Genomic DNA, 14,783 nt, shown 5'->3' with positions numbered 1-14,783 from the left:
ACTAACACATGCAATTACAGATAGAGGCTTGACTCTGTGAGAGCTTGAGATAGAGAGCTTGAGAGAGAGGCTTCACCTCTTGAGACCAAGGGAGAGAGAGCTTGAGGGCAAGCCCAAGGGAGAGAGCTTGAGAGCTTGAGGCCCGAGCTACGAGGGTAGAGCTTGAGAGCAAGGGAGAGAGGGCGCCTTGAGGCTTGTTGCATTTGTGAAGGAATGGGGGGAAGAGGGAGCAATTTCTAAGGCTGCCCATGCCAAAAAACAACGGTTGGGTCTTGGAGGTTGACGTTTTTTTCTAGCCGTTGTTGTTCTGGCCTTGTCTGTTTCGGCCTTGCCCTTTTCCGGTTTTGTCCGATCTGTCACAACGACCGTGTGCTCCGGGACGTTCCTGGCAATTGCAACCGGTTGGAATGCCGTTCCGGCGTTCCGGGCTTGTCCGATCGGCTCCCTGGTAAGTATGGTGCACCTGTTGCTAGCCATCAGCTGGTAGGTCGCTGGCCTCTGTCGGAGCGCTAGTCTGTTTGTCTTGGGTACCTGTCTGGACTCTGTTGTGCATGTTCTACCTTGGGGGGCTGAGCCTGCGCTGCGGGTCGAGATCTCCTGCAAGGACAAGCCTTCGCTAAATGGCCCATCTGTCTACAAATGACAGTGATTCAGGAGTCCCGAGTACTCCACCTTCTGGCGTAGCCACCCACCAGTCACTCTAGGTAGAAGGACCACCTTCGGGAGAGTACGAGTGTCTCGTACCAAAACGCATACTATAGGGATACCTACCGCCCTGGCAGCAACTGAAGCTGCCATATGGGGGGTCTCCAAAACTGTCCTGATCTCGAAAACCAATCCTGGAAAGAAGTGGGAGGTACTCTCTTCTTAGGCTAGGGAAGCAAAGCGAAATGTGCAGATTTGCTCCCTAGGCAAGAACATCAGAGGTTGGGTCGAAACCATGGAGCCACTGTTGAAAGTGAGCCCTGACCGCTCGCAAGTGGGATCATCAAGATGACTTTGGCAACCATCGCGGGAGTCTGAAACTCGATTTGGTAGTATCCTCGCCCGAGAAGTTGTATTTCGATGATCTTTCCCACGTCTACTAGGAGACGGGCTTGGAGGAGGTCACGTACCTCGCCTCGATTGGGTAGACTGCCAATTATCTTGCAGATAACAGAGGTGACTTGAAGGCGCTCCATGGTCCAATGTAGGATCAACACGTATGTACGGAACGTATTCGTATCGTACGGACGTTCTGTATGGATCCGTACCGTACGTTGCATTAAAAAAATAAATAAATTCCTGCTCTATTGCGTGGTTGAGGGTTTCGCCTAAACTATGCGAGCAGTTTTTAGGCCACAATTTGTAGACGTGTGTATTGAAGGTTCAGAGATTGTTCACTGCAGAGAAATAGCAGGTTGCAGAGAGCTCTGCGGAGGTAAATACTCTCTCTACTCTCTCTCTCTCTCTCTCTTCGAGGAGTGGAACTCAAGACCTGTTATTCAAGAGGGAAATGGCATAACCTTTCTATCACCCAAGCGTGGTAGATTTGTTATGCCATTTCCCTCTTGAATCACAGGTCTTGAGATCAACTCCGCGTCGGCTAGATCTTTAAGGTCTCTTGGGTTAAAACTCTCTTCTTCTTCTTCTTCTCCGAGTTCCTCTTGCAGGCTCTCTCTCTCTCTCTGTCTCTCTCTCTCATGTTTGTCTTGCTGCTTGCAACAAAATCATCATGCCTAAGCCATGCAACCCATACTCGAAGGAGCGATCTCCGGTTTAGGGTCTAGAGCATGCCTTCTCTCTTGTTTTTTATTGAATATGTCCTAGAAAATTTAGTACTTTGTGGTTTTTTTACAAAAGTACGTATATTTATGTACATCAATTTTTTTCCTATACGAAACAACGTACAATACGTACATATACGCCACGTACAGTACGTTTTGAACCACCTTGGCTCCACCTCTGCTGGAAGGATCGCTTGTTCTGTTGGCGACATAGCAAGTCGGATGGTGGGCTTGGCGGGGTTCGAATGAGGGGGCTTCATGAGAGTCCTAGGGCAGAGCACGAGCTTTCATCTGTGTCAGCTACTGCAAGTGAAGGTGACAGAGAGAAGGTGTTCTCCTGCTAGAACAAACACGTCGAGCGGGTCCGAAAAATGCTGATGAAGCCCGACGAGAAGAACCAAACTGGGAAGGGGGCCTTGCAAAGCGGAGGTGGGGGATAGGAAGCAGCAGGGGCAGGGGCGGGGGATAGGCACGGCCGCGGGCAGTGAGGAGAAGGGTAGCCCGATGATGGGGAGCCCGATGAGCAACCCGAAGTGGAAGAAAACGAGGAGATCCTTGTTCCTGAACAGATTTTGGCACATAAGGACACAAAGAATAAGGGTAAAGTAAGAAGGCGATGCTTGGTTAAATTCAAGAACTATCCTGCATTGGATGCGAAGTGGATGGAGGAGGAGGATCTAGCAGATACTCTTCAGATTGTGAAACTTTACCTTGAAGCTTTTGATTTAGCATAGTCTATTCCGAATGGAACCGCGAATTTAGCTTGCCCGGAGATCTGGTGCAGTGGGTTGCACAAGAGTCCGCTCCTTTGTCAACAAATGCCTTGATTTTTAGAATACTAGAGTCACTGATGTCTCTTTGAGCTTCAGGGATACTTAGAGCTGACAGTATTCTGCTGTATGACTTTATGAAATGGAATTCTGGAATATGAAACTGATTTGTTCTTGACTTGTTTTTTTTAAAGTGCAGGAACTGATAGATGAAATGACTGTAGCAGTTTGGTCTAAATGATCTCGAATAGACATGGTTGCAATTGCGACAGGATCTAGATGCGATTGCTAACTGCATTGACGATTAATCATGGTCTAAGATCCGAATGAATGTTGAATGTCATGTGATGCGACTGTCGATTGGTACATGTGCTAGATGTGTGTTTCTAGTGCATAGGTACTAACAGACAGTGTCTGTTAAGACAGTTTATGGTTTCTGTATGTTTTGCAGGCGTAGTCGAGGGCGATTACAATGTTTTCAAGAGGGGGGTATGTCACAAACTGATGACGTGGCTGCCTAGTGCACACACCCCCCCCCTGTGGCGGGCTGCCCAACTGACGTGGCCCTGCAGACCTGGAACAGGTGGCGGAGGCTGACATGTGGCAAGCCGTACAAAATCCCGCGTTTTGCGGCGGATTTTACGGAAAAGCAAGACAGCTTTTGGGCCAGCCTTTTGCCACGCAAGGGAACCAAAGAGAGAAAGCTCTTTTGCTTTATTTGCTCCACACTGATGGGAAAGAGAGAGATTCCTTTTTGCTTTATTTTATTAAAGCATAAGAGAGAGAAAGAAAGAGTCTCTGCTTTATTTTTAAGAGGGCTTTATTTATGGAAGCTTTTAAGTCTTCAGCTTTTAAAAGAAGCTTTTGGGCTCTACTTTTGGCATCCCTTGTACTTTTAAATATGTGAGCCGGCCTCATAACTCAGAGCATCTGGACGCAAAGTCTGAGTGTGAGCGCCTACCCGCATTCTTGTACTTTGAACACAAATTAATATAAAAAGAAATACTGAAAGGGGGGCACGGAACTCCGCCGGCGGGCCAGTGTCGAATCAATTGTGAACTGTGAACTGTTTTGAATTAATATCTCTAGGCACGGAACTCCGCCGGCGGGCCAGTGTCGAATCAATTGTGAACTGTGAACTGTTTTGAAGTGGTTATTTGTGCTGTCGCGATAGATTCTCGACTTGGAGTGTCCAAGTCTGTTACAGAAAATTAACAGAGGAAAAAATAAACAGAAAGCGGATCTCCTTTACTGTCATGTTGAACTTCCCCCCCACAAAAATGTGTAAGCCTTGAGCAGCAGAATAGCTTTAATTCTCAAGGCTACTTTACAAATTCAAAATTGAGAACTATTAGCTAAGATATGGTCACCCAATGAGGGTTACTGACTAAGGGGGAGAATCAAAGAACATGGAGTCTTAAATTAAGTATGTCAATTGTGGCTGTTCGAGATTATGCAACATTGTTGATGAAAATCAGAGCCTGGTTACGTTATTTACGAAATCTGGCAGAGATGCTGGAGAGAACAGAGAAAATTATGTCAACAGTATTGTCAATCATTGCTGTTCAAGATTTCGTTTACAACCTTTTGCTGTGTGAATGTGGAGTCTTTTGAACAAACTATGGTTACATAGAATTTCAAGCAGAAGTCATTCATCATGCTGTCATAAGCACTAGTTTCTTCACTTGAATTTTATATTACTCCTTCGAGGTAGGCGGCTTGCATCAAATATATATTCCTCCAAAGCCTGAAATGTCACATTGGTTTCTAGGTGTTTTGGCCCACCTCGGTTGAGATTGATAAGGAAGATGAGATACTGGTGCTGTCATTTGAACAAAGCTTACCGGTAGGGGAGGCATTACTTTCTTTGGATTTTCAAGGAAATCTGAATGACAGCATGAAAGGTCTTTACAGAAGGTAAGAACATTCCTTTATTCCTCTTCTGTGCCTGTGACATTCTTGATTGTTATTGCTATAAAATGTTGCTTCGTTCATACCAGCTCTTACTTGAAGGATGGTCTCAAGCATTACATGGCAGTTACACAGTTTGAACCTGCGGATGCTCGCCGCTGCTTTCCCTGCTGGGATGAGCCAGCAATTAAGGTCTATCCTGGTTATTCCTGCTGTTAATATGTACTCCTTCGACGTTCTAGTTTTCAAGAGATTGTCTTCTGTCATGCTTCTTTGATGCAATACAATCCCTTGGAAATTCCGAGCTTGTTCATGCTTTATTTTCTGTCTTACTTTTGATAACAAATTTTTGCATGACCCTCATGTGTTTTAATGTTGAGCTTGTTCATGCTGTATTTTTGTCTCAAACGTGATACAAATTTTTTGCATGACCCTGTAAATTACGTAACTGCACAACCAATAATGCAAAATGCTCAACAAAATCAGGTTATATTTAAACTCTGTAACAGAGTCCTGGATTTTTAGCACCCTTAGGACTATAGACTTCATAACTTCATTCTCAGTAAGTACATCATAAGGCATGCAAAGTGCTACATTTCTTTGTTCTTTCCCCCTCCTATATAATAAATCTGTCTCATTCGTAAAATCACTGAATTTTTTTTTGGGCGTGAATAATAGGCCACATTTAAGATGATTGTGCAAGCTCCTATCGATAGAGTTGTCTTGTCCAACATGCCAGTCGAGACAGAAGAGGTTTCTGGAACGAGTAAGAGGGTGTCCTTCCAAGTATCTCCAAGGATGTCTACTTATTTGGTGGCTCTTGTTGTGGGGGAGCTAGAATATCTTGAGAGCGAAACACCAACAGGTAAATATGCATTTCCATTTTGATTTTTTATTTTTGGACAACATAGGCATTACTGAAGCCTGCTGGTAAATTTCAGGAAACAAAGTGCGTGTATATTGTGAAGTTGGTAAAGCTGAACAAGGAAAATTTGCACTGGATGTGGCCACAAAAACTTTACCATTTTATGAAGAGTAAGTTGTACATTGGTGCTTTTCCGCCCACAAAGCTGAGAGATCTTGGTCAAGAGTCCCAGGAGATTTACAGTTCCTAACCTTACGGTTTAAGTGCACACATTTAAATATGCTATTTTCAATAAAAACAATATGTTAAGGAAAAATAAGAAAATAGTCTATTTTGCAACATACCCCTGGCTTCTAAACAATTGTCCTCAACTAGAGCGCTTGTACATATCCTTCTAGAATCTCGAGATAAGATGCTAATTCCTGCTCGATCATCCACTGAGCGTTGAAAGTAGAATAATTCTTAAACTTTACCTAATACTTGTGTAATCTTTCCGGACTTAGATTGGCCGCTCGTAATGATGAATAATCTGCTCTGGTTGGAGTATTTCTTCCGTTTCCTCAACCTCAGAAGGTTCTTGAGCAACAGGCTGACTTGGAGGCGGTTGTCAGAAGATGATGATGATGTGACATGTCCACCCGAACGAGACTAAGTGGAAGATTGAATGTATAAGTTGTTCCAACTTATGGGGTCCCGTCCGATGGGGCCGAGGGTACATTAAGGAATTAAAAATAAAGTCAAAAATCGCCAGCGCGTTGAGGAGGTTGACGTGGCAGGTTGTACGGCGTTCCATAAATCACGCTGACTGCTGACGTGGCAAGTTGTACGGAAATCCACGATTAACGGCGTAAATCAGGGCAGCTAGGGCTGTAGCTTTTAAGACCAGATGCTTTTGTGGGGAAGTGCTTTTGAACTACTTGTTTTTGGGGCTCTGCTTTTGGGGCATCCCTTTAAGAATAAAAGAGCCCTTGGGGCCTCACTCTGCAGAGCATCTAGACGTAGAGTCTAAGAGGAGAGGACCCTCGGGAGTTGTACCCTTATTGTGATCAATAAATAAAGAAATACCAAAAGTGGCGCCAATCTTTGGGGCCAATGCTTCTAGCCACAGAATTCCGCTGTGCCATGTCGACTCTCTCTCTCTCAAAGTTCAATGGTTTTAAAGTTTATGTTCGTGTGTTGCTATTGATTTCTGGCTTGGAGTGTCCAAGCCTCTTACAGTGGTATCAAAGCTCAAAAAGATGCTTCTTCTATGGAGGATCCGATCCTTTCTGCAGCGCGCACAGGTTCTTGAGGAGAATATGATAGAGCAGTCGAGATTTTATATGTCTGTGAAAGAATCTTCGCCTCCCGACCCCGGACTTATGAGCCACTCCCACCCTTCGTACATCGCGCATTGGGCACGTTGTCGTCTTCATCGCTCTGTCTTAAAGGGCATAAGCCATAAAGAACCCAAGAGTACACATTGGTTTTCGTAGAGAATCTGACAGAGATAACACTTCTTGGTGGGCATGCAAAGAAAAGTTGAAATCCGGCGCGGGAACCGAAGAACAAAAAGAGGAATTGTGCAAATTTTCGGCATGGAAGTTTGCCGGAGTGGAGTACAAACGTCAACTGCAGGTTGACCTTGTGTGGAATGATTGATGAAGTACTACAGAGACCCGAGATTTAAGAAACACCTAAAGAATTACCCGACTGATGAAATTCACTCCAGTTGGCGTGAGGCCATTGATTCTCCTCTTAGATCGGGAGGAAAGCTGAAAGGACAGACGAGGGCAGAAAAGCGAAACATGTACTCGTAGAAAGAGCTGGACAGAACTCTTGAATAAAAGATGAATCAAAGGACCACCAAAAGATAAGCCAGAGAGTTCCAAAGCAGCAGACGAGTGGGGAAGATTAGGAAATACGAAAGCAAGACTGGGACCAGATTTTGTGGGAAACGTTGACCCTGATCAGACGGGCGAAAGTACCAAACTTTGCAGAGCATGGGGCAAAGTGGGAGACCAAAAAGCCCTTATCTTCTTTGATGGAGGAGCCAAGGCCAACTTCATTTTCAACCAAATTGGTGGCTCGACCTTGAATTATGCTCGAGGAAATGGGGCCACCGGTTGCGGCTGTTCTAGCGGAACCTGAACGGGATGTTGCCATTACTTCAGTCATTGGCAAACTCCGTTTGCATCTCAGGGGTATTTAGGGCACGAGGACCTTTATATCATGCCTTGGGAAGGGTGTGACATCCTCCTAGGAATCCCTGGGTTCCACAAGAACAGTGCCGTGGTCGATTATAGGGCAGGAAAGGCCATCTTGAAGAATGAAAAGGACAAAGAGATTGTACTTGATATAAAACTAAAAGGCGAGTCCATCCCACTAAATGAAATCTAGTCTTTTTGTCTATTCGATCTTCTTAAAAGAATTGAATGATGGTCAAAGGTCAAATATGTCTGACCTCGAAAAGAAACGACAAGAATTTCCAGCTCAGGCTGACTGTTTCCCTGAAGGCTTACCAGAAGAGCTACCTCCTGCACGTCCAAAAGATCATACGATTGATTTGATTCCAGGCAGTACACCACCAAACCGGCCACCCTATCGAGTTCGCCAAGCCCTTGCGTTTGTACAGCAGTTTAACATCACCTTCTCTAGAGGTTGGTTCACGGGACACTCCAAGATGCGAAGGGCGGCATCTTACTTGCAAGGAATCGCACAAATATGGTGGTCAAATGTGTTGCTACGCAGAGACGCACCTGTGACGTGGGTAAAATTCAAGAGAACTTTCACGTTAACTTGGATATCAGACAAATATAAAAAAGAGATGTCATCACAACTTGGCATCATTTAAATGATTAAGAAAGATACATCGGGTGAGTACTGCCACAATGGTTTGCCAAAAGAGGTTCGAGAGCATTGTCTGTAATCATTGGAGATGCTAAGCAAGGATTTGGGATGCATGCCGGATAGGACAATATCCATCTCGTTAGGGCAAGAGTCTTCCAATTAAGAGAACGAATCGAAGAAGTCAAGTAACAGATCATCACCGAATTGCGGAGCTGTACGAGAATTGCATCACCGAATTGCGGAGCTGTACGAGAATTGCATCCGAGGGTTCCAACAAACTAAGGGAACCTGATGCAAGATCATCATAGGATTTCAGATAAGAAAGAGGAAAATTATGAAAGAGCTTCTAGAGAAGGGTCTCACTCAGCCTAGTACACCACCTTATTGTCGCCAGTGCTGTTGGTTTTGAAGAAAAATGGATCTTGGAGAATGTGTATTGATTATAGAGCTTTCAAGAACAGATTCCCTATCCCAAGGATTGATGTTATACTCGAAAGACTTCAAGGGTCTTCTTGATTTAGCAAAATCGATCTGAAGAATGGATATCATGAGATCCGAATTGCTCCTAGAGACGGTTGGGCACTATCTTTGATGACACGATCGTCTTCTCCAAGAGTGAGATGGAGCACAGACGCCGTCTGTTACAGGTATGTGGCAACATAAATTGGTTGTGATTGCAAAAAAGTGAGAGTTTTTCTTGCCAAAGATATACTTTTTGGGACACATCGTCTCATGGAAGGTGTAAAGATGGACTCGGCCAAAGTTGAGACCAGTTGTGACTGGCCCGAACGCCGTTTGTTACAAGTTTTACACGTATGTGGCAACATAAATTGGTTGTAAATGCGAAAAAGAGCGAGTTTCTTGCCAAAGATACACTTTTTGGGACACATCGTCTCAACAGAAGGTGTAAAGATGGACCCGGCCAAGTTGAGACCATTTGTGAGTGGCCCGATCTGAAAAATGTTCATGAATTTCGAAGCTTTTTGGGTTTGTGCTCATATTACCGGCGGTTCATTTGAGAATTTGCAGAGGTAGCTTCTTCTTTGCACATGTTGACTTAGAAAGGGGTTCCTTTTACTTGGGGACTGTTAGAGATTGAAGCCTTTCAGACTCTCAAGGAAAAGTTGACAATGGGACCAATTTTGGCCTTCCTAGACTTGCAAAAGCCCTTTGAAGTTTACTGTGATGCATATGGTTGCAGTTTCGGAGGAGTCTTGATGCAAGAAGGCCATGTCATAGCTTACGAGAGCAGGATGTTTTCACATCCTGAACGGGTTGCATAGGTTTATGAGAAAGAGCTTTTGGGAATTATCCATGCTCTTACACAGTGACGACTATACCTGTAGCCGATTTTACTGTGTCTTTACATGAGAGTTTACGCTACTTCTTGTCTTAGAAGTAGCTTTCGGAAAAGCAGATGAGATGGGGTAACATTCTGTCACAGTTTCATTTCGAGATAGTCCACGTTCAAGGACAGAAGAATTTAGTGGCAGATGCGTCGTCTCGCAAGCCCCTGGGTCTGGCTATTTCCGCGATTCATCATAGAAGCTTCGAGGATACGGTAGATCAATACGCCATCGATCTTGATTTTGCAGACATCTTTACTCGGTTATAGAGTGGGTACACAATTGCAGGCTATTCCATATGGGACGGCTATTTGATACATAACCGATCTATTACACAGCCTTTGAGGGAAAAGGTTTTAGCAGAGTGCCAAGGCACCAAGATTTTTACAGCCTTTACCCATACCCTCTCGCCCTTGGGAAAGCATTGCGAGGACTTTATTTTTGATCTTCCTAAGACTCAGAATGGGCATGATGGCAATTGGACAGTCCTCGACAAATTCAGGAAGCAAACCGATTTCATTCGATTAAAGAAGTCAGTTAAGCTTGATCATTTGGCGAGACTGTTTGTTTCACAGATTTCTCGGTTACATGGCATGCCCAAGTCTATAGTCTCGAACAGAGACGTCCGATTCACTAGTTTGTTTTGGAGGGTAATCTGGGAGAACATTGACACGCGGTTGCAGTTCTCGTCCTCGTTCCACCCACAGACAAACATGCAGTCTGAGATAGCCAATTCAATGGTTTTTGTTTTGTTGAAATCTTATATTTCGGATCAAAAGACTCAATGGGAAAAGTACTTGCCCTTGGTGGAGTTTTTGCCTTCAACAACACAGTTTATTCATCGACGGGGAAGGTGCCATTTGAGGTAATCGAGAGTGCTAAGAAGGTACCACCGTTTCTAAGCACCAAAGATAAGATTTTTGAAGCATATTAGTACACGCGAGATCTGGATACTGCTTTTGCCAAGGTTCGCAAGGCTCTTGAAAAGTCTCCAGCACGGCATAAAAAGGCAGCCGACAAGCATCGATGCGACTTGTAGCTGAAGGAAGATGACTGGGTGCTCTTACGGTTTGAGAAGGCATGCCGGAGGAAACGAAAGAGAAAGGAGCGGCTTTTTCCAAAGCTAAGTATGCGGTACTATGGCCCTTTCTAGATTCAAGAGAAGATAAATGATATAACCTTCAGACCAAAGTTGCCAGATACTTGGAAGATTCACAATGCTTTTCATGTGAGTCTATTGAAACCTTTCAAGGGTGAGGTGCTAGTGGTCAGAGAGCCTGAGGAGCAACCTGAAATGGAAGAGAGCGAGGAGATTTTCGTTCTGGAACTGATATTGGCTCACCAGGAAAGGAAAGTGAAAGGTAAAGTGAACAAACGGCTGCTCTTAGTTAAATTCAAGAACCATCCGGCATTGGATGCGAAGTGGATGGAGGAGGATGACCTAGCAGATACTCCTCAGATTTGGAACTTTACCTTGAGACTTTTGGTCTAGCTTCGACTATTCCGAGAGATCTTGGAGAACAAGAGGGTTGAATTTGGTGCAAATGGGAGTGCATTAGAGGGGAGTTAATCCGCTCCTTTGTTGCAGGTTACCGAGATGGAATAAAGTCACTGATTTTCCTTTGGATTTTAGGGATACTAATGGGCTGATAGTGTAACGGGGACAGGCACCATGTGCCAACAGAAGAGAACAGAATGAACAACTTTAAGCACTTCAAAACAAGTGGAAAAGAGAGAGAAGACGACACGGCGCGGCGGAGTTCCTAGCCAAGACGTGTTGGCCCCAAAGATTGGTGTCGCTTTTGATATTTCTTTATTATTGCCGATTCGCAAAGTACAACAGCCGGGGAGCACCTCCTCTGCAATCTGTGTGCTGAAGAATGCGAGAGAGCGCCCCCAAGGCTCATATTTTAAGGCCCAAAGCCTAAATGCATCAAATATGAAAACGTGACCCCAAAAAAACACTTTCCTAAACTTTCAGGATTCGCCGCGAATTTTTGGATGTTAGTATGTCATCATGTTTTGAGGTTATAAACTTGTTTGACTTCGTTTCGGCCACTTTTGGGTGCTTTATACAAGTTTTCTTTGACTTCTAAGGTTTTTAGGCACCTCGGCCGGGATCTGCAGGTTGGCTCCGTTCTTTAGTGGCTTGACAAGTGAGCAGTTTGTGACATCCTCCCTTCTTGAAAGAAAGTAATTGTTGGCGATTATAGCATATCTGCAAAACAACTCAAGTTAGCTCAAAAATTTCCGAGGGCCATTCCGAGGGACAATCGGTTTTCTCATTCCAAATCGGAGCTCTTGATTTCTTGGGTCGTTAATTTCCGGAGCTCTCTCTCTCTCTCTCTCTCTCTCTTTCAGTACCTTTTTATTTTTGGTACTTAGACACTGTATCTGATTCGCCGCATTGTAACTTTTTGGTCTCATAGGTCATTTTGGCCTTTTGAAGACATTAATATAACATTTTATCTCTCTCTCTCTCTCTCTCTCTCTCTCTCTCTATATATATATATATATATATATATATATAAGGTCTTTAAGGTCTCTTGGGAAAGTTTCCTACAACGTTAAAACAATCTTCTTCTTCTTCTCTCTCTCTCTCTCTCTCTCTCTCTCTCTCTCTCTCACACACACACACACACACACACACACACACACACACACACACACACACAGTATGTAGAGACTTCTCACCGTGTTCATTGTACCTCTACTTGTTCACAGGTATTTTGGGACCCCTTACCCATTGCCAAAAATGGACATGGTTGCTATTCCAGACTTTGCGGCTGGAGCCATGGAAAACTATGGTCTTGTAACTTACCGTGAATCTGCTTTGCTCTATGATGAAAAGAATTCTGCAGCTGCAAATAAGCAAAGAGTAAGAGGGTGAGAGTATGTGTTTAGAATAATGACTTCTTTGGAGGCTTTATGCTATCTTAAACTTTGGTATTGTTTGATTTTTTGAAGGTTGCTGTTGTAGTTGCCCATGAATTAGCGCATCAGTGGTTTGGAAACCTTGTGACAATGGAGTGGTGGACACATCTTTGGCTTAATGAGGGCTTTGCTACATGGGTGAGCCCGTTCATTCTCGTCTCTTGTGCGCACACATCTCTGCACTCAAGTTCTTATTGGGCCTTTGTTTCATTGAAGCTTTTTAGACAACTTTTTTGGTGTGACTCTGCAATGTTACATAATCTGGCCCTAGGAGCAACATGTGCTTTCCTTCCACTTTGAGGATAAGAAGTTTTTACTGAGGAATTTTGTAACTAGCGTGCGCCCTGTTAATGGCCTATGATGCCTTTTCCTTTTTTTGTAATGATTTACCATTGCGTAAAGCCTTGTTAAAAAAGAGAGGGAATTGATATGTCTAAAAGCTTTTCAATGTGATCAAAGAGGAGAGGTTGAGAAATATGAATGTTCCTCGTATGCATTTTTTTTCTTCACAAGGGTGGCGTTTTAATTCAACACCTGCATCATTTCGGTAGTCAGTGCTGCTTTCTTAATGACGACTTTCAGAACTCCAAGTCACAATTTCTATGTACCAGAAAGAAGGCTTATAACTGCTTGTAACAGAAAACCAATTCACAAATTTCTACAGCTACTTGTAACAGAATTTGATTGACAAATTTCTATGCAATGTGCCAACTTTGGAGGCCATTAACATTTCTTATTCTCCATCGCATACAGGTCAGTTTTCTTGCTGTGGACTATCTGTTTCCCGATTGGAATATATGGACTCAATTTATCGATCAAACAGTCACAGCATTCAAACTCGACGGGCTTGTAGAATCTCATCCTATAGAGGTATTTTCACCTGCTTGTTTTCATCTGTGTATTCAATTACTTCCTATTGCATTTTACATCTACATGATATGGAGTCCAGATATTGGGGACACCGTAGTAGATAGGGTCATGACTTGTTGATATGGTAGTTGGAGAGTGATGATGAGATCTTTAGCACCCATGATTTCTGGGATGATCAGGAGTAAGGCTCTAGCTCACAATAAGGTCATTAGAGCTGAGCTGGAACTATGCTGATTATAATTTTTAGTAGGGGTACTCACTTGATAAGGTTTCTCGTAGTTAACTTATGGGAGCACCTCGTCAATAATGTAGTTTTGAATTGAAGTCATTTTTGTTTGGCTTCAGTATGGACAAAATCCACCCTTAAATTACTTTTATCGACTCATCTCAGATATTAGCAAGATCATTAGAGAAAAATACCTTCAGATAGATGTCGAGAGGACTGAAGCTCAAAATAGGAGTTGGGGTTGAATGCTCGATAGGTCTCCCCAGTATGGATGATGAATGCGTTGTCTATCGAGATACATGGAAGCACGCCTTTCATGGGCTGAGATGTGCTGTTGACCATATTCGTACATAACACACTAGCTTGAGGTAGAGACATGAAGATATATTTCCATCCTCTTTGAAGTGATCAGTCCTGTTGTTGTGAGAACAAGAAAAGTGCTGAGCTCTGATACCACTTTAAAGGGTCGGCACCATGTACCAATGGGAATCAATGTGGCAAACTTGAAATAACTGCAATATAACAGGAAAAAACTCCAGACTTTTACTTGAGTGGACACAGAAGTGGCGTAGTTCCTCTTCAAAGAATATTGAATGTCAAGTAGAGTGCCCTTGGCGGTATTACTCTATTTATTATCAACAAAGTTTTATAATGTCGTGTGAGACTGCTCACTTTCCTTTCCAAAGAGTATTGGCCGCCAAGTAGAGTGCCCTTGGCGTTATTACTTTATTTATAATCAACAAAGTTTTATAATGTCGTGTGAGACCGCTCACCAACATCTGGATTCTGAGTTACAATTGACACACATTCTATTCAGTTCATAACAGCTATAAACCACGTATTGTACTTAAATATACGACTTCATGTTTTCTCACGTATAGTACATAGCATTGATAAAAAAAAAAGTGTATATTTTTTTAAAGGTTAGAAAGTTTGTACTAGAGTGTCATGGAAAGCCGGTATACATAAAAAAAGTGAGCTAGGCTATTGTTAGTTATTGGCAAGAGGGTTTTTATGGTTTTGCAAGATTTTGTCTCTTGGAAGTTAAGTTTTAGTATTAACTTTTAAATTTTGAATCTTGATTATGATTTTTTGTGGAAGTTCAATCTGATTATGATTTTTTGTGTTATGTCATATGATTCGTTGTGCATTTATCATACCTAACTTATGCCAATTTTTATTGGGTCCTTGAAAAGGACGTCCAGTACACGTATGATACTTCAATTTTTAAGTTCTTAGTCTCCATAGAAGTTCAAAGCATCTGCT

General features: G+C 43.2%; 1 protein-coding gene across 2 annotated transcripts in view; it reads left to right on the top strand.

Moving 5' to 3' along the window:
* The window catches only part of APM1 (aminopeptidase M1), a 103,231-nt gene that overhangs the window by 53,076 nt on the left and 35,372 nt on the right, over positions 1 to 14,783 (top strand). For both annotated transcript variants that reach the window (XM_086503844.1, XM_086503845.1), the window contains 7 exons: positions 4,308 to 4,453; positions 4,537 to 4,639; positions 5,126 to 5,312; positions 5,389 to 5,482; positions 12,212 to 12,365; positions 12,455 to 12,559; positions 13,175 to 13,291. In XM_086503844.1, coding sequence (XP_086359970.1) covers positions 4,308 to 4,453; positions 4,537 to 4,639; positions 5,126 to 5,312; positions 5,389 to 5,482; positions 12,212 to 12,365; positions 12,455 to 12,559; positions 13,175 to 13,291 — 906 coding nt within the window. The remainder of the gene's footprint in view (positions 1 to 4,307; positions 4,454 to 4,536; positions 4,640 to 5,125; positions 5,313 to 5,388; positions 5,483 to 12,211; positions 12,366 to 12,454; positions 12,560 to 13,174; positions 13,292 to 14,783) is intronic.

This window comes from Adiantum capillus-veneris, chromosome 28 (assembly GCF_014529385.1).
Source record: "Adiantum capillus-veneris isolate H3 chromosome 28, ASM1452938v2, whole genome shotgun sequence".
Taxonomy (NCBI): domain Eukaryota; kingdom Viridiplantae; phylum Streptophyta; class Polypodiopsida; order Polypodiales; family Pteridaceae; genus Adiantum; species Adiantum capillus-veneris.
This window is presented reverse-complemented; position numbering and strand designations above follow the sequence as displayed.